Source organism: Telopea speciosissima, chromosome 9, assembly GCF_018873765.1.
Source record: "Telopea speciosissima isolate NSW1024214 ecotype Mountain lineage chromosome 9, Tspe_v1, whole genome shotgun sequence".
Lineage (NCBI taxonomy): Eukaryota > Viridiplantae > Streptophyta > Magnoliopsida > Proteales > Proteaceae > Telopea > Telopea speciosissima.
This window is the reverse complement of record NC_057924.1, coordinates 61,850,260-61,870,937: the sequence shown is the minus strand read 5'-3', so window position 1 is coordinate 61,870,937 and position 20,678 is coordinate 61,850,260. Positions and strand designations below refer to the sequence as shown.

General features: G+C 39.4%; 1 protein-coding gene across 4 annotated transcripts in view; it reads left to right on the top strand.

Moving 5' to 3' along the window:
• LOC122638569 (protein CHROMATIN REMODELING 4-like) overlaps nt 1-20,339 on the top strand; it is a 29,470-nt gene extending 9,131 nt beyond the window's left edge. For 3 of the 4 annotated variants that reach the window (XM_043831426.1, XM_043831425.1, XM_043831424.1), the window contains exons 5-11: nt 152-254; nt 426-3,271; nt 8,783-8,940; nt 11,715-11,829; nt 17,106-17,179; nt 17,268-17,925; nt 18,072-20,339. In XM_043831426.1, coding sequence (XP_043687361.1) covers nt 152-254; nt 426-3,271; nt 8,783-8,940; nt 11,715-11,829; nt 17,106-17,179; nt 17,268-17,925; nt 18,072-20,156 — 6,039 coding nt within the window. In that variant the 3' untranslated portion in view covers nt 20,157-20,339. The remainder of the gene's footprint in view (nt 1-151; nt 255-425; nt 3,272-8,782; nt 8,941-11,714; nt 11,830-17,105; nt 17,180-17,267; nt 17,926-18,071) is intronic. The other variant, XM_043831427.1, reaches the window with a different exon arrangement.
• The last annotated feature ends 339 nt before the right edge of the window (nt 20,340-20,678 follow it).

Below are 20,678 nucleotides of genomic sequence, written 5' to 3'. Positions count from 1 at the left end.
TACTATTCCACTGTATGCTTAAACTTCTAGTCTTGATGCCATACTTAATATGTATTTCTGTCCAAGTAGTGATACATTCCATTAATTGTTGTTGGGGCACATTATGCTTTTCTTATAGTTCCGTCTTATTTTGGCTACTTATCTTATGCAGAGGAGCCCGGAGGTAATATCAACCTCAGTACATGCCTTCGATGAAACAAGGGGTCAAGAAGATAAAATGGTGACATCTGATGAAAATGTTCCTTCTGAAGTTCAGCTGGTAAATAGACTGTTCAGAATAGATTGCCCGAATTACTAATCTGATTATGTAACTTATGTTAGATAGAGGCAATAGCAATGCATGAACTTTGGTTCAAAGTAGTATAGGATTCCTGGACTTGTTGTACCTGTTCTTTATTTTCATTATTGTGATTATGCATCTATCTAACAGGTTGATCGGATTCTTGGATGTCGAGTTCAAAGTAGTGAAAAAGTTTCTCCATGTTTCAGTCAACCAATCAAATTTTCAGCTTCCCCTGGGACTCATCATGCTACATCTGGAAACAACTGTACACGGGCTGCAAATGACCTGCCATCTAAACATCTACCTGTTCTAGAAAAATGTGACAGGGTATCAGAGGATGAGCCTTCTAATAGTAATGTTGTAGACGTTGAGAATGCTGATCTTCTTGCTGAGGGATGCCATAATTCTGTGAACCCAGTTGATAAGAGAAAAAGCATCAAGAATGATACCAAGGTGGATAAGATACATGTCTATAAAAGATGTGCAAAAGAGGGCAGTGGAGAGGGGAATGCCACGGTATCTGTAAGGAGATCTTTCAAACTTCAGAGTTTTATGGTCTCAAGTACTGAAGGCCTAAATGGTTCTGCTGTAGGCAGAGAGGATACAGAAAAAATAACTAAAAAGGCAGTGCCAGAAGAGAATGCTGGTGTTGAATGTGTTAGTTTGGATGTTGATGGTAATTGTCCAATGCCAAAAGCTTGCAAAACACCTGTATTTCCAGATGCTAACGGCACGAAAGATGAGGATAAAGAGATGAGATTGAATGACAGTGTAGAGAACAAGACGCAAGAGTCAGTCTTGGAGGAATCTGCTCCATCACACACTGATACAGTCTTATATGAATTTTTAGTTAAGTGGGTTGGGCAATCTCACATTCATAACAGCTGGGTTCCTGAAGCACAGTTGAAAGTTCTTGCGAAGAGAAAACTAGAGAATTACAAGTCAAAGTATGGAACAGCCCTGATAAATCTTTGTGAGGAACAATGGTGCCAGCTTCAGAGAGTGATTGCCCTCCGTTCTTGCAAGGATGGCACAAGTGAAGCCTTTGTAAAATGGTGTGGTTTACATTATGATGAATGCACATGGGAGAAGTTAGATGAATCTGCCATTGGGAATTCTTTGCATATGATCACTGAATTCAAGCACTTTGAATTCCAAACACTGGCCAAAGATTCTGCCAAGGATGATTTCCTGAGGAGTAAGTGTCAACATACTGACATTGTTGCTCTTGAAGAGCAACCTAAGGAGCTCAAAGGAGGTTCCCTGTTTCCACATCAACTAGAAGCTTTGAACTGGTTGCGCAAGTGCTGGCATAAATCTAAAAATGTAATTCTCGCTGATGAGATGGGGCTGGGAAAAACTGTGTCGGCTTGTGCTTTTATTTCGTCTTTGTATTTTGAGTTTAAAGTTAGGCTGCCTTGTCTAGTTTTGGTTCCTCTGTCCACAATGCCTAACTGGCTTGCTGAGTTCGCATTATGGGCTCCAGATCTGAATGTTGTGGAGTATCATGGTTGTGCTAAAGCAAGATCTATTATTCGTCAATATGAATGGCATGCACATGACCCAAATGTGTTAAACAAGAGAACTAAGTCATACAAATTTAATGTTCTTTTGACTACTTATGAGATGGTGCTTGCTGACTCCTCCCATTTGCGTGGGGTTCCCTGGGAGGTTCTTGTGGTTGATGAGGGTCATCGTCTGAAGAACTCAGGCAGTAAACTTTTCAGCTTGCTCAACACATTTTCTTTTCAACACCGTGTTCTGTTGACTGGCACCCCTCTGCAGAATAATATAGGTGAAATGTACAACTTACTAAATTTCTTGCAGCCTACTTCATTTCCTTCTCTGTCATCATTTGAAGAGAGATTTAATGATCTCACAACTGCGGAAAAGGTGGAAGAGCTGAAAAAACTTGTTGCTCCTCATATGCTTCGAAGACTTAAAAAGGATGCTATGCAAAATATTCCCCCCAAGACTGAACGAATGGTTCCTGTTGAGTTGTCATCTATCCAGTCAGAATATTATCGTGCAATGCTTACAAAGAATTATCAGATCTTACGTAACATCGGAAAGGGGGTTGCTCAGAAGTCAATGCTGAATATTGTTATGCAGCTTCGGAAAGTTTGCAATCATCCATATCTTATATCAGGTACCGAGCCTGATTCTGGATCAGTAGAGTTCCTTCAAGAAATGCGCATAAAGGCATCTGCCAAGCTGACACTGTTGCATTCTATGCTTAAGGTGTTGCATAGGGAAGGCCATCGTGTACTTATATTTTCACAGATGACTAAGCTTCTTGATATACTGGAGGATTACTTGACCATAGAATACGGGCCTAAAACATTTGAAAGAGTGGATGGTTCAGTCTCAGTGGCAGACCGTCAAGCAGCAATTACACGCTTCAACCAAGATAGTAGTCGATTTGTGTTCCTGTTATCAACACGGTCTTGTGGCCTTGGGATCAATCTGGCTACTGCTGACACTGTCATTATCTATGATTCTGATTTCAACCCGCATGCTGATATTCAAGCGATGAATCGTGCACATCGGATTGGACAGTCAAAAAGACTTCTCGTATACAGGCTTGTTGTACGTGCAAGTGTTGAGGAGCGCATCTTGCAGCTTGCAAAGAAGAAGCTGATGCTTGATCAGCTTTTTGTGAACAAGTCTGGATCCCAAAAAGAGGTGGAGGACATTCTACGTTGGGGAACAGAAGAACTTTTTAATGATTCTGCTGGTGTGGCTGGAAAAGATACTGTTGAAAATTCAAGCAACAAAGATGAAACAACCACAGACACAGAGCATAAGCATAAAAGGAGGCCTGGTGGCCTTGGGGATGTGTACAAAGATAGATGTACAGATGGCAGCACAAAGATCATTTGGGATGAAAATGCAATTCTGAAGTTACTTGATCGTTCAAACCTTCAGTCTGGGTCATCTGAAAGCACTGAAGGAGATTTGGAGAATGATATGCTTGGTTCTGTAAAGGTAAAATGCAATATATTTTGTGTTGCTCCGTTTAAATTCACAAATTTGCATTTCCACTGGACTGTGTTATCAACATTTCCTGCATTATTCTGTGAAGTGGTTGATGTGCATCTTTATATTTCTATTGGGGTTGATGATAGTTTCTACTGTGTTGGAGAATATTTTTGAACTCTGTTTTGTGTTCCATATTGAGTATAGATATTTCTAGAATGAATGGAATTTCTGGAAGTTTTGGTTTATTCACACTGATTAAACGGAGAAGAGGATGTACCTGGACGTATTGGCAGCATGGCTGGTGTGCACAGTGTGACCATAGCAGTTCAACTGATCTGAATTCAATTATGCACTGTCACAAAAAAATCTAGTTATGAAATGTTTAGTTGACTTGCTTGTGAACTTTGAACCTTCTGTACACATCTGTATTGAACTAGCATAAAAATTTTACTTTGAAGAATTGGTGAATGGTTGTGTCTATATCTTCCCACCTGAGATTGAAGTGCTTAGTTGCTGTGTACTCTGGAATAACAGATGATATATTCATGGTCTTCCTTAGTTTTCTCCAGTTAGTGTTCACTTCTTATGCTATTTATGTTGCACGTTTGGCTTATAATTACATGCTTAGAGCTATGCAGTGTTCCCCGCTACTGGAGAGCTTTCTGGCTGGTTCCTCAAGATAGATGATGAGGCTTTTTGATGGGAAATTGGTGGAGGGCCAGTTAGAGGAGAGGGAAATCTGAGAAGAAATCAGAGTTGCAGGGGAGAGAGGAAATCTCATAAGAAGAAAAGAGGGTGGGGGGGGGGGGGAGAAACAACAGCCAAGCTGCCAAGCCATGCAGGCACACACTCAAACCAAACTCAATTTCAAATTTTCAATTATGAAATCTCATCCTAATCTATTTAAAGGAAGAAAACCCAACTAGCCAAGGAAACCTATTTAACAAGGAAACTAAGACCAACTAGGAAACCAAATATCCTACATAGCTAAACTTCTAAAAGTAAAAAGTGCATATTTCCTAAAGAAAATAAATATCTAATTATTCTACTAGACTAAAAACCCAGGTTTGGACCCGGTTCTCGGTCTGAGTTCCCAAACAGGTTTGAGTTGGTCCAAGGTAGTGCACCTGCATCAGAAATCAATTAGCTGTATTCAGGGAAAATGTTTATTGTCACTCCATTTAAAATATAGAGTGAAAGTAACATCCTGAACCAATTAGATGAGCTCCAGGGTTTAGTGCAACAGAACAAACCCCAAAACACTTAGGGCAGCAACTCAACTTTGATTTCATTAACAAGTGTTCAACTCTATGCTGAATGGATGATAGATGATCCTGCATCAAACCTCCTCCCTTGTGGAGTGGATGTTAGTGTTCTTAATGGTAATGACATCCATAGAATCATCCCATTTTTAAAGGTCCCCAGTTTTTAAATTTTTAATATTTTTCTAGGATTGACATGGAAGTGATGGCTTAATTTGTGGGGAGCTACCAGAATTCCTTAAATGTCCAATTGTTTCACCGGGTGAAACTCTGGATGATTCCCAGCATCTAATGCATGGTTTAATGTTTTCTTGTTTCTCACAATTACTGTCAGACTTGGTTATTTGTTGTAGGAAGTAGGATTCACCATACTAATTAGGGTTGTTCTTACATTGATTTCCTCTTCGGGTGGAATGTAGTCAGGACTATAATTACTATAACTTCAGCTTGAGCTGAAAATGACAACTATAGCTTACCACAACAAAGAGAGCTTAACCAGGCTTAAGAATCTGTCTACAAAAGAAGTCTTGCAAAATGCAGTTGAGGTAAGTTGATTATTCAATATTATTTTTCCTATGAGGTTGGGCTGGCTATAGATTTTACATGTACTAAGGAAGCTTAAGGATAACCTAAGAGGTGGAATACAGAATTTTTGATGATTTTGGAAAGATTAAGCAAGACTTAAGATGTTTCACTCTTAGTTCACAAGAGATGGAGTTATCAAAAGACTGGAAGAGGAGCTTTGTAGGCATGTTTGATATGAATGGCTCCCTTCGCAAGGTTTAAAAATAATCTTTACCAACTGGCATTTTGAATCTCATCTCAAATGCAAATATTTTGTGGAGCCACACTCGGGGCCACTGGAGTTATTTGGGAGGAAACTAGGAAAGCAAGAATCAGATCTTCAAGTATAAATTTTGATTTGGCCCCATATGATTGTGATTATTGGACAGATGGAATGAGATGGACAAAGGAACAGAAGATTTCCTCAGGGCTCTCAATGGCTGGTCGTCGTTCCCATTGATTGGCATAGTCATATGGCGAGTTGTTTTTGTAGAGCTATACTCTGGTCGTACTCTACCTGTACATCCTTTCATTCTTTCTAACAAATTTCTCTTTCCCTTAAGGAAAAAAAAATGATAAATAAAGAATATAAAACTATATAAAAAAAAGAACTTTTGAGCAATGAGACGTTTTAAAAAACTCAAAACTTAACACGCTAAGCCAATTCAATGAAAACTCTGTAAGTGAGAAATAGATTGCAAGCTATCTATATGGTGGTCATTGTTGAGGGCCAGTATCGACTGTACTGAGAAGGTGCCCAACTCGAACTGCGATGCGCATTGGCTGGTCGTTGTTTAAGGAAATAAAGTTGCGCCTTCTTCACAAATCCGGGCTTTTGGATGACTGGTAAACGCTTGATCCTACAGTTGTGACTATCAAATTATGTAAGCGCTTGATCCTACAGTCATGACTATCAAATTATGTTGATATCATGTGATATTGTGCTTGTTAGTTACTTAATTGAATGGCCTTTTCGAATGACAGATAAAGGGAGGGTTTTTAGTTAAGTTATGACATGGAAAATTGTAAATCTTAGGCCATAGGTGGATATGGTTAACTTAGAATCTTGAATTTTTTTTATCATATTCCAACTGGCCTAGAAATTCAAGTCTGAGGCATTCATGCATCTCATGTTGAGTATTGTGGGTGGAAAATTGGAAGTCTTAGGCCATAGGTGGATATGGTTAACTTAGAATCTTGAATTTTTTTTTTTAATCGTATGCCAACTGGCCTACAAATTCAAGTATGGGCACTCATGCATCTCATGTCGAGTATTGTGGGCCTGTCTAGTTTATGCGGCATATGAGCAGATAATTTCTTTTAAAACAAATAGAAGTAATGCCCATCTGAAAACAGTGAATAAATCCCTTTACAATGTTGTTCCCCCTCTCCCCCCCCCCCCAAAAAAAAAGAAGTCTTGACATTGTCCAATTAAAATGGTATCATAACCATAGTTGGAAAACCACGTTTGGACTCGGACGAGTCACCCGAGTAGAGTAAAAAATTCATAAAACCTGGTCAAGAGTTTTGAAGACTCGACCAGGCTTAAAATTGACCGGACTCGGTCCTGGTCAGTCTGGTTTTCATTGGACTCGGTATTTTTGACCTTGTTAATGAATAGTCACCGAGTTGCGTCATTCATAACTGATCAGCTCAAGAGACGATTCTCTCTCTGCGGAAACTCATCAAACATACTTCGTGTAGAGAAAGAGAGAGGGATTCAAGAAGATGCATGCTAGATTTAAGTTGATCTCCACATTGGAGAGGAGCACACTAGAAACGCAGCAGATGAGAAGTTAAAAATTGATGTTATCACCATGAAATTTCAGATCGCAGAGGACTTGAACCATGGCACAGTACAATGTCAGATATCGAAGAGCTGAACCTCAAATCCATAGTGGAGACTGAACAAATTAAGAACTGCTGTAACTCAAATTACAAGTTTAATCAAATCCGTGGTGAAATTGAAGAGAAGTCGAAACTCCATTGTCTCAAAGACAAGACATCATCCGATTGCAAAGAAAAAAAAGCCCTAATCTAACTTATCTACCCTAATCTAACTCATCTAGCCTCAGATGCTGCCAGAGTGCCAAACCCAGCGACGACCTGTTACTTGTAGTGCTTTGTGGTGTTATGCCGCTGCTGTTTCCGTCACCGATCATGAAGAGAACTCTGGTTCTGATGAAGCGGTGACTGTTGCCTTTGTTGGCGATGTGTTACGATCATAGTTCGAAAACTCGTTTCGTTTCGGTGTTTCGGGCTGACCGAAATATCCAAAATTTCGGTCGAAATTTTGCATTTTTCTGGTATGTTTCGGTAGGTCATTTCGGTGGGTTTTAGGCCAAGTTAAGGCCTTAAACTTCATGGAAACCCTATTTTAGGCTATATAAACACATTTAAATGTTCAAATTGCAAAAATAGTCACCCAAAGTGGTGTTTTGGACCATGGATTGGCAATGTATGGTCGAACCCTAATGTATAGCTTAGTTAATCACACATACACATTGTTTAAGACTTTAAGTTCTAGAGGACATAATAAATTAATGATTAATAAGCAATTTAAACAAGTAAATTGACTTGGAAGTTGGAAACATAAAGTGAATGACTCATAAGTCATAACTTAAGTCATAATATTTAGTACATTAAGTCAATAACAAGTTAACAACTTAAGAAGTTTGAATCTTGTGTTCTCCAAGTGGTTCTGGCGTAGATTCGAAGGTCAGTACACAAATCAGCAAAAAGAGTTTGAAGAATGAAGAAAACAGAAGAAACAAACCACAAAAGAGCAGCCTTGTTAGTCTCGGTCGAAATTTCGATTGAGACTAATGAGTTTCTGCCTTTTGTACTAGGTGTTTTGAAAAGAAAATCTCGATATCTCGCGAGATATGTACCGATATCTCGAGATATCACGAGATAATCGAAATCTCGACCGAGATTTGGTATTTTTTTGATTTGAGGTACCATTTCGTTTTGCCCTGGTCGAGATTTTCGAAATATTCGAAATCTCGACCGAGATTTCGCGAGATTTAGTACTATGGTTACGATTGTCTTCGCTCTTGACTCAAGAGACTTGATGTGTTGTTTCCAAGTGGTAAACAGCCCACTTGCCCACTTTTGGGGAAATGATATATTTAATGCCACTTCACTACCTTTTTGTTATTGTATAAAAATCCAAAACCTCTTGCCCACTCTTGGTTTTATTATATTAATTACTAAACTGCTTAAAAGTTAAAGAAAAACATGACTAGTTTTCACCAGGTTTTGAAAAAACCGAGTGGAGTAAGAAAACCTGGTTTTCCAACTATGAATTCATAACTTTATAATATCTTGCAATCTTGCATGCTTTCCCAGTAACCTGTCATGTAAATTACCATTTTTAATAGAAATGAATATGCTGTGTTTTATTACTTCTGATATTGTTCTGCTGCATTCTTAACTAGTCTGCTGTTTATTCCTAAGTTTATTTTTATTAGGTATGTGCAGCAAAGACTGTTTTGGTATTTCCATGACTGTAAAAAAAGTAGTCTATCTGTGATCTTACTTTGTTCGGATGTAATGTTTTTGTGGAGATATTTTCTGTTGTTTCCTTCTGTTGGATAACCAAAAGGAGTTAGAACTTAGAAGCCAATCTAACATTTATTTCTCTGGTATTTCAAAACTTAAACACGTTCCCTATCATATATGAAATCAGTCAGTGGAATGGAACGATGAGGCAACTGAAGAACAAATTGGAACTGAATTCCCTCCTGCTGTGAGTGGTGATGTCTGTGCACAAGGTTCTGAACAGAAAGAGGAAAGTGCAGTTGGTGTTACTGAAGAAAATGAATGGGACCGACTTTTGCGCGTGAGGTCAGCAGTTAACTTTACAAGGGCACTTTGTTCTCCTGATTTTTTCTATTATTATAATAGAATTTTTGCAAGTGTTGTTCCATTTGTTTTATGGAAAAGTCTACTTAAAATTCCAAATTTAATGAATATACATTAGAGAAGTACTCATGAAAGCACGTAGAGAGATACCCTCCCTATGTTGAGGACTTTATATTTGTGATTGTATTTTCTGCTGTTAAAATAGGCTGGATGTGTCAAATGAAAAGGTTAAGCATTACACCCTCAACTAGAAGTACATAGTAGGAATTCAGAAGGAAAGTATGCAGGGTGCTGCTGGAAGAAAATAGGATGAATAGAGTTGCTAACTATTCCCTACGAAATTTGAACATTCTCAGAATAATTGTCAACATAAACAATAGTTGCTTCATGTGTTAATCCTTCACATTTATACACCTTAAAAAATAATGCTTGGGAGTTGGGAGCAATTTCAAAGCCAATTACAATGAACCAAAAAGGTCTTTCTAGACTTTACTGGCCATAGCTTGGAGACATTGTTAACTTATTGTGGCTGAGGATTTCTGGTAACGTCTTCTGTTTTTTTGGATAATTAACTTTTATCAATGCAATAAGAGAGTATAAAGTAGCTACCCACAACAATAGGAGGTCAGTCTGCCCCCGGAGACACGGAGATACAAAATAAGTGGAACCCACATCAACTAATAGTTATTGCTATTACAAATTAGTATTCATTCCCCGAACACCATCTGGGCCTCACTACTACTTGCTTATAAAGGTAACAATCTTGGAGACATTGTTTACTTTTTGTAACTGTGAACTTCTGGTAACAATGTCTTCTTTTTTTTTTGGATAATTAACTTTTATCGATGCAATAAGAGAGTATAAAGCAGCTACCCACAACAATAGGAGGCCAGTCTGTCCCCGGAGACACGGAGATACAAAATAAGTGGAACCCACATCAACTAATAGTTATTGCTATTACAAATTAGTATCCATTCCCCGAACACCATCTGGGCCTCACTACTACTTGCTTATAAAGGTAACAATCTATTACAGCTTATAGACATTAACATTGATTTAATTTCTTCTGTTTTGATTTAGTGACCCACACAGCTCCTTTGTGTGGCTTATATTGCACAACATTGGTGCACTTTTTTTTTTTTTTTGTGCACATAGGGATATAAAAAGGTTTAATTTTGTAGGTGATTATATGGGGTACGAGTGTCTAGATTTGATTCGATCCCTCAAATATTTCATTTAATTCTCTGAATTCAAATCTGTTAAGATTTAGATATTCAGAATCAAACACGATTATATCCGATTACATCCTTAAAATTTTCAGTAGTATGAACATTCCTGGCATTAGAAGAAACTGGGTATGCTCTTATTTAACTGACTCATCGGTCTCTATCTACATCCTCTTTTTGGGCTTTGTACGGTTCAAAGAACCTTTCTTTCAACCATTTAAATCTATGATTTGCAAAAATTAGTGAATAATTTTTTTACATAAAAAATTGCAAAAACACAATCAAATAAATACAAACTATATGAATAATTACTTCTAGTCGTAACTTTTTAGTGTTGTCGGAGCTAGCATGTGAATATTGAATTTGTATCTGAACATTGTTTGGAAGTGAAAGTTATCTAACTTTGTATCTGGCTTCCTTTTATGTGGATGAGCATCCAAGTAAATGGATATCAAGTCATATCAGATCTAAATTTTCAGCTATCATTTACATGCCTTGGTGTATGCATTGGATTGAACTTCTTATTAACTACAGTCCTGCTTCAGGTTCAAACTGTTGGGTTGGGATGTATGTTGACGTGTAGGCAGATAGTGCATTTAACCACCTGATATGCTGTCCCTGGCTTGTGCATCGTTCCTTATGTAAAGTGGTCCATGACCTTGTTACAGGGGATCCGGACTTGGGTAGCATTATAAATTGATTGATAATACTTGCAGCTTCCACTACTAAAATTCCTAATTTGTGTAGAAATGCATTTTGGCTTCTTCTTTGGTCATTGCATTAGTGGATGCTTGATCTCACTGTAGATAACATGTAGTTGACTTTTAGAATCAGTTCCGTTGACTACTTATAGAATCAGTTCCTTTAACTACAAGAGTATGGGCTGAAAATACTTCTGTAGCTTTTATTATGGGATTTTGTTATTGTTGTTATGATTTGACATATTTGCTATTGCTTTGGAGACTATTTTCAATTGAAAGCATGATTATGAAAATTCGAAGTATGATTCCTTAGAAGCCCTAGGTTAGGTTTTTTAGTTCATTTTAATTTAATCATCTGTCTTTATTTTTTCTGATTATATGAACAATTTTTATGCAGTCATTTGTGTTTCGATATGGACACTATCTCTATTCCCTCAAACATAGTTTTCAAGATCTTACATCAAATTCAAATATTAAATATTTTATTCTTAAATTGGGACCATTACTATCACTCGTTATGTTGATTGCAATCTTTTTCGACATTCAAACATTATTAATCAGTCTAGATGTTTGACTGAAGTAACCGTGTTTCATAATGATTGTCAATTGTATATTACTGGTTTACTATGAATGCATAACATAGCTACCTGAAGACAACATGAAAAACTGGTAGACGAAAAATGAATGATGTATATACGAATGCACCCAAAAAATAAGTATATGAATGAGAGAAATATCCTGTAATGACTCTTAATAAACCAAGTTGACAGCATTCATTTGAAACAAATGAGGAATTTTGATTTTCAATATATTTTCATTGGTTTTGAAGGTGGGAAAAATATCAAATTGAGGAGGAAGAATCTCTTGGTAGAGGAAAGCGCTTAAGAAAAGCCGTTTCTTATAGGGAAGCCTTTGCTTCGCATCTTAGTGAAAACTTGAGTGAGGTACTGTTTTCTCTTTAAACTTACTTGCAGAACTGCATAGCTTTTGATATTTTGTAAATGAGTTGAAAGTTTTATTATTTTGTGAATCGTCAGACTTTAAAGACAGCAGTATATCTTGTAGCCCTGAAGAATAATTTTTTCAAAGGATGGGAATAAATTTCAAATAAAAAAGGAAAAAAAAAGTTGTTTATTATAATTAATTGTACATGTTCAAATGCACCTTGGTTCAACTTATATGACTTGTTCAGCACATAATTTCTGAAATGCATATTGTATTTCAATGGGGTGACGCATCCTTTACTTTGTTTTGCGGATTGTATTTCATTGTAAGGTGTCTTACTGTTCATTGGTCAATGGCTGTCCGTTGTCTTGTAATTATGTCAATCTAACCTTTTGAGCTGTTCCCCTCATGGAGGGCTGTAGTAAAATATTTTTCTCATATATCTTCAGGACAGCTAACCTTTAGGTTCTATATTTTGCATATGGTTTATAATTGTGCAACTTGATGATGTTCAGTACGCAATGTTGTTATCGCCTAAATTCTGCCATATGTTCTCCAGGAAAAAATTTCCTGAAGCCCGGCTTGCTCATTGATCGGTACAGAGAACCGGGTCAAAGAGGCCAAGCAAATTTGGCTTTTAATGCTTTACTCGTTTAAACAATGTTGATAATTCTGAACTTTATATGATACAGATGTAAGCCCTTGGCTAGGTTACTAAAATCAACGGATTGGGAGAGTGATAGAACAAACAATTACAAAAGGCTAAATAGGACAGATTCGCGCCCTGTCAGTAAAATAGTGATAACTTTGTATTCACAAATCGTTTTGGGGTGATTCAAATTGGAGATTCGAGATAAGAGAAAGGTCTACAACTTTTATGAAGAAGTCATCTTGAAAAAAAGGTATGTAAGATGCTCGAAATATCTCATGAAGTGAGTACACAAATTCTGGAAAATAAAATTAAAACAAAGAAAGAAGGATAGAGATAGAATTGTTAGGCGCTGAAACTCAACTCTTCTAGGATGTGTTTGCAGCTCCAAGGGTCTTGCAACTCTTCTAGGATGCAAAGAAGGCTTCAATTTAGCTTGATTGAAGTGAAACTCATCTTGGTTTCATAGAGAACTCATCATGGTTCAAATGTCTACTCAATAGAGCAGCAATGATTTTCATTCATCAAAATTCAACTTTTTTTTTCCATTACATGAGAATTGGCCACTGTTTATAGGCCTTACAATTTTTGAAAATATCAAAATGATCTCAACCATCCTCTATAATCCTAGGGCTGAGATTGTACATAGAGAAAATAAAAGGAAAACATAAAATACATAGAAACTTGCCCCAAAGTGTGGATACTTGTTACTTGGCATTGATACTTATTCCAAGGAGAAGACTTGAATTGACCAAGAGAGTAGTTGAAAGAGCTTGAATCAATGAAAACTTTGTAGTCTTCAAGGAAGACTCTTGGGAGAAGTAGTTGCCACATCATCAAGCCCTAAGGATGTGAAGAGTTCACATCATATTCTTTGCTTCCACAACATCTTTCCACTAAGATAGTTGAAATGATATGCAATAGGGACTCTCCACATCATTACCCACTAAGAAGTTATCCACATGTCAAACCCTAAAAGCTCCTATGATAACTCAACCGTTGATTGCCATTGAGCTTCTATGGCTGAGATTAAACCCTTGTATTACATAATAAGGACTAAGAAATGTTAGTCATGGGCTTGCTTTGCATTATGGGTCAAGCTTAAGTACTAGGACTTGGATTGAACTTGAACTTGAACTTTTGTGCTTGAATACGGGCCGATATTTTTACAATTATTCAATGGTCCAAGTAGCCTTGGTCCGGGCCTGCATCATTAGTGGTGCTTAAAAAATCTGATGTGTTAAAGGTTCAAGTCTTGCCAGTAGCATAATGTAATATTTAGTAAATATTTTGATAAGATACTTGTAAATATTTAGGAGAAATGTTTCCTGTGGGGGAGTGTACTGCCCACGCCCAGACGCAGAGGGAGACAAAATGACTGCCACGTCCCCCATGAAAGGCGGAAATGACTGCCCACCTGATGCTTCCGCGTGCATTCCCATTGCCCCCTTGCGAGTGCAAGGTCTACCCTCCTCCACAGGAAACACTTCCCCTAATATTTATTAATGTTCCCGGTTCCAACAGTCCAAGGGACCACAGGTTGAGGTCAAACAGTTCATTGACCATGTCAATGAGTTCGAGTAAAATTGGGTTTGAAGAGTTGAATTTGAAGGATGGGTGGAAGGCCAACTCGTTCTACCAGCCAGGCTGGACAAGGCTTGGCTGGGTCTTAGAACATTCCTTGAAAACAAGAGAGTGAGAGACTTGCATTTTTTTAAACCCGAATATTCTCTAGGACCCGGGCTGGCCCTGAGGAATTTATTAAAATCAGAACCAATCAAAAGAAAGAGATACAAGGGGGGGGGGGGGGAGGACATTCCCGCATTACCCCAAACCGGAGAGCAAACAAATTCACTCACTCTAAAAAAAATCGCACTCCCAATACAACACCCCATAAGCAACTACTGCTTTCTCAATACAGGAATACTTGCTGCGTCTTAACGCAAAATTCGCCTAAGATCCCAAGGCAAATTAGAATCAGGATTAAAAAGAGAGTTATTTGCCAAGTCACAAGCATAGTTTGCCAACCAATCCGCTGTCCTGTTTCCTTCTTTGAAAGTAAAAACTATACTCGGGCAAAGAGCAGCAACTAAATCCAAAATCTCCTGGAACCAGTACCAAGCTTTCCAAAATTTGCATCTTCTACCATGGAAGAGTCCGAACTCATATGAACTGCCAACAAATCCATCTCCGCACAAAGTTTGAGCCCATCCCTCATCGCTCTAAATTCCGCGATGGAGTTGGTGCACTCCCCATAAAAATTAGCGAAAGCCGCCAACATCCGTCCCTCCTGATCTCTTATGATTCGCCCTCCTCCCCTGAATCCCGGATTCCCTCTACGAGCTCCATCCACATTAAGCTTCACTGCACTAACTGGGGGACACCACCACACTGGGATAGGCGGTTTGAGAATAATTGGAGGATGAGGAAGATCAAGAACCTGGAGAATGAGCACCTCCTTCATCGAGGGCTGTTTTGTAATATACAAATATGGAAGCTCCTTAACCTAACCTTTGACAGCCTCAACAAGGAAACTAGCGGAGCGAGCCTTCTCACCATCCCTCTTTTTGTTTCTCTCCTTCCAAAGCTCCCATATGATTATCGAAGGGATAAAATCTATAATCACCCCACAAAGGGATCTACCATTAGCATGATTTTGCCAGAACATGATTCTATTTTTGACACCCTGCACCTGAACCACTTCCACATCAAAGAGCCTTGAGAAGAAACCCCAAACCTTTGAAGCCGTAGTGCCCTCCACTAAGCAATAGGACACTGATTCTCCTTTAGGGTGACCACAACATTGACCCAAACCCTTCAAGGCATCCTCTGTAGGAATACCACCACACCGAAACTTGCATTTTGTTTACCTAAATAGTTCTAAAAATACTAGAAATGTAAAGGAATAAGACACTAACAAGTGTTAGTGAATGAGTTAATCCTATTGATACTAGCTAAATTTCTACTTAGAATTTAACTATATCTAACTTTATATAGGACTAAACAGCCATCCTAAGACCACTGAAATCTTACTATCCAATGCATATCTAAGCTGATTCTACTACAAAACCACATGGCAAAACCTCTCTGGAGTAGAAAAAACTACAATTTTTACCAGGGATAAATTATTTTTCTCATGCTCCAATCCCACTGTGAGAAGATGTTCCCACCTGTAAACTGTCCTGAACTGGTCTCGGACAAGGCTTGATAAACAGCAGATGGAATGCTCCTACATAACTAACATGGAGTTTGGGCTGGTGCTTAAACTGATTAATTAGTGGTTTGGCTTTGGCCTAGCTGCTTAGCTGGTACCCCTGAATGGATAATTCTCCTACAGTCAAGGCATGACACTTGAAAATGAAATAGGATACTCCTACAGCCACCTCCTCAAATGAGCTCCAGCCATTCATCGTTGTTAAGTCACCTTCTATTAGTATCGTTTCTTCTGTTTTATTGTTATTGGAAAAAGTTTCACTGTGCAAAAATGGAAAAGAGGAACTTATAAGGCACAATGAGGGAATGCAGATGCCTAGGCTGCTCTATAACAGTTCAACCATGACAATCATCCAATGGTATGGAGCACACTATTCTGGTTCAGTCGAGGAGAATTGGATCACATGCTTCCAAGTATTTCAATTCATCCGTCTCAACAACCCTATTTCAGCTAAAACTTATGTATTTGTTTCTCTATTTGCAGCATTTGGGTTCTTAGAATATTGTTGGTGCTATAGCTGTCTTATAAACTTTTCCCTAAAGTTTTTGACTTTTATGCCAGCTGAGAGGTGCTTTTGGAGTGTCCTGTGGCCATAACACAGTTAATATTAAAATGAAAACTTTACAAGATGGATGTGGCATAAATGTTATATGGGGCTGAATAAACAGAGATAAGGAAACAGCACATACATAAGCTGAGTATGGCTGAAATGAGGCTGTTGAGATGTATGAATGGCAACACTAGGAGGGATACAATTAGAAATGATATTTGAAAAAGGGCGGGGGGGGGGGGGGTGTACCACCAAGTGAAAAGATAAGGGAATCGTTCGAGATTGTCTGGACATGTGCAATGAAGTCCATTTAATGTGCCAGATTGCCAGTGAGGAGTTATATGGTGCAAACAAGAGGTGTACTGACCAAATATAACCTAGGTTGAAATCATGAGCAAAGACATGTGTACTTGTGAGTTGGCAGCATAATTGGTTTACATAGAGTAGAATGATGCAACATGATTCCTGGAGCCAATCCCATTTTCATCCACCTTACTGGTATAACTTGCTCTTCACTTCAAGTATCTTTTCCACGGGAACCACATTAGTTTTTCTCAGAATTATGCATTAGCCTAAACCTTGCTGTCTGAATCTGTTGACGAGCCAAATTAAATGTGTTCAAATGTGAAGCATACCATCATAGCTAGCGCTGTTTCAGTAAATTGTGATCTGTACTGTGTTACCTCAGCAATTTTTAAAAAAAAGTACGGTTTCTTCTCTTCACTCCTTAGTTGCTTATTCCATTGAAGCTTCACTTGTTTCTTCTGTACTATTTTCATGACTCAAGGAAGCCTATTACTTTTGCTTGTTTTTGAAATGGATTATGTCTACTTGTTGACTGTAATTGTAATATGCCAATCAGAGTGGTAATGAAGAGGAGGAGCAGGTGCCAGAGCCGGAATATACACCTGCTGGTAGAGCTCTAAAAGCGAAGTTGTAAGTTCAAAGTCTTTCTCTTTAATTGGTATTGACTGCCTTTGTTCATGTTAAGATCCCACATTTACTGAATTCTATCTTTGAACAGTGCCAAACTCCGTGCTAGACAAAAAGAAAGGCTTGCTCAGAGAAATATCACTGATGGATCTCATTATATAGAGGGGCAGCTTGGGCCCGAGTCACTTCCCCCATTCCCTACCACTGATGCCAAGGGAGGGGAGCAATCAGTTGGTCCTGCCAGCAAACAAGCTTTAGCAATTGATTTGGAGAATGACAAATTTGATCAGTCATCAGATGCATCCAAGAACAAGGGTGACTCAACTCTAGGGTTAGGCAAGCCCCCAAAACCTGGTCTGGACCTTTCTGTCAGGCCCCTTGGTCCTCTTGCATCTGATGTCTTCCTCCATAGCCCCCAGTTGCAGCGCACAAGTTACAGTAATTCAGTGCCTACCAGCAACCTGTTACCAGTTTTGGGACTTTGTGCTCCCAATGCTAATCAACGAGATTCAATACATAGTAGCCTGCACTCTTACTCCCTCCCAAGATCAAACTGTGGCCAAAGCAGTGTAAGCTTGGGTTTTCCAGAATTTCCTTTCCATCTAGCCCCTGGTGCTGGATCATCAATTAACATGGACATAAAAGACCGAGAGAGTGTTGCAGATGCATATTCACTGCCAGATTCATGCTCAGATGGCTCACAGTGCCGAGCCAAGAGTACCATCCCAGATTACTTTCCATTTAATCCGGTATGTATGCTTTGGAACTATTCGGTGTTCTGATTTTCTTTCATTCTCAGTTAAAACAATGCAGCACATTCTGATTATTGATATCTTGAGCTTCAACTTGGTCAATATTATGAATTCTCCCCTTCTATTTGGTGGCTATTTTGCAGTATCCTCCTGCAACCACACAAGGAAGAGGCCCTGATCCTGTCAGTATTACAGATTCTTCTTTCTCTGCCTTTCAAGAAAAGATGGCACGCCCAAACTTGGCTGTTAATGAAAACCGGCTACCTAAATTCTCACTCCCAGTTCAGAATGTGCCAAGGTCCCATCCTGATTTCTTGCCTAACTTGTCACTGGGCATGAGAAATGAAGCTTTAAACGACTCATTGCAAGATCTCCCTGCAATGCGATTGTTGCCAAATTTGAGATTGCCACCAGAAGATCCAAGATATAATCCACAGTCGAGAGAGGTGCCTCCCACATTGACTCTAGGTCAGGTGCAGCCCTTGTATTCCTCCTTACCAGAGAATCATAAGAAGGTACTTGATAACATAATGATGAGAACAGGATCTGGATCAAATAAATTATTCAAAAAGAGATTAAAGATAGATACCTGGTCTGAAGATGAACTTGATGCCCTCTGGATCGGTGTGCGTCGCCATGGGCGGGGTAACTGGGATGCCATGCTCAGAGATTCCAAGCTAAAGTTCTCTAAATTCAGAACATCTGAAGATTTGTCAGCGAAGTGGGAGGAGGAACAACGCAAGATCTTTGATGGAACAGGATTACCAGTATCAAAGGCAGGGAAAGCCACCAAATCTACCGAGTTCCCTGGCATCTCTGATGGAATGATGGTGCGGGCATTGCATGGAAGTAGACTTTCTAGTCTTGGGACAGACCGCTGTCCGCCAACTAAATTTCGAACTCATCTGACAGATATGCAATTGAGTTATGGGGATCTATCATCAACCCTGCCACAAGTTCAATCTGAACAATTCGGTGTTCCAAATGAGCATAACGCACTTCTTCCACCTTGGAAACCTGATAAATTTCGGCCAGATTTCATTGGAGATATTCCTGCTGGGCCATCAGATAGACCTGGGACTTCTTCAAACTTACATTCGGAGCATCCATTTATGCTCAATTCTTTCGCAAACCGTAGTTTGAGTGCTCATGCTGTGAATTGCTCAAGCAGCTGCGAGTTTAAGCAAAAGGAGGATGAACAGGGTGCAAATAAGTATTCCAAATTGCCAAGTTTTTTGGATAGATCACTTAATTTGTTGCGGGATTCTCATAACCACATGCATGGTGGTGAATCCACTAGCACTCGGGTGCTGCCTGAGCCCAATAAGCAGCTCAGTAGCTCTTCTGCTGCAAAGAATGACACAGCTGGAACTAGTTCTATGACAAGCAAGCTTCCTCATTGGCTCCGGGAAGCTGTCAGTGTTCCTGCGAGGCCGCCAGAACCTGACCTGCCCCCAACTGTTTCGGCAATAGCTCATTCTGTACGCTTGCTTTATGGCGAAGAGAAACTGACAATTCCACCATTTACTGTTCCAGGTCCTCCCCCTTCCCAGCCTAGGGATCCTAGGAGGAGTCTGAAGAAAGAGAAACGTAGGTTGCGAAAGCTCAAGCGGATGACACCAGACATTGCTGAATCCAGCAAAAAATTTCAGACCAGTTTGCTTGGTGACAATGTTGCTTCAAGCTCTGTTCCTCTGGTACCGCCATTTCCGATGCCATTGCAGCCACCATCGATGCCTGGGACATCAGGGTTTCCTTGGAGTGAACCTGATCTTAACTTGCCGCCATTAAATTTAGATCTGATGAGTTCTCCACCATCATCATCATCCTATATAAACCACCGCAAGAAAATTGGCAAAGGATTATCCCCCTCTCCTGAAGTGCTTCACTTGGTAGCATCTTGTGTGGCTCCAGGCCCACAGTTACCACCAGTACCAGGAATGGAGAGAGGTAGCTTCCTCAGGAGTGAGATGCCTTTGCCAAAGGTTCCTGATGCAGTTGGCGAGGGTGGAAGCTCCGAATTGAAAGGTGTACATGAAAAATCAAAGGCAGTGCAGAGCATCTTATTCCCTCCTTGGAGTGAGGTTCCTAAGGATATAACTGACAGGACTGAAAGTGGTGACTCGAGCAAGACTCACTCCGATCCTTGTAACATCGACCGGCCTGAAGGGGAAATATCATCTGAGGAAACTGTGTCAGATAATCATGGGAGTGAACGTGAACCATAGCCATTTTTCCCTCCATACCTTTGTAGCTTCAGAGCATTCCAGCAGCGATGATTCTTTGTAAGAAAGATTTGTTGAGTGTTTACTAGTATCAGAAGGATCAATTAGGATATTTCCTGTGTAAAGCTTCTTTAAGAGAAAAGAAATATATACATAGATTTCCCGTTGTTCTCATTGTGCATCTCATCTTTGATCGTTGGTCTCACTGCCCATCCGAAGCTGTCGGCTCTTTCCTGAAGAAGCGATTGTCATCTTTAAGGAAGTACCATGAATGCAAGGAAGAGCTGGAAATCTCTCTCTCCCTTGCACGCACGCACGCAAGCCCTGTGCGCGTGCATGCACACACACACAACACAGCCTCATATTTGTGAATGCAGCCCTTGATTGTAAGGGTAATGCAATTGTTGCATCCTCGGATGTATTAAGTCACAGCTATGGGAATTAAGATCACGGAGGTACTCTTTGAGCTTGATGTGTGATTCTGTGAAAATTCCAGTTCAGATATGACACTTGAGGCTTGAAGAA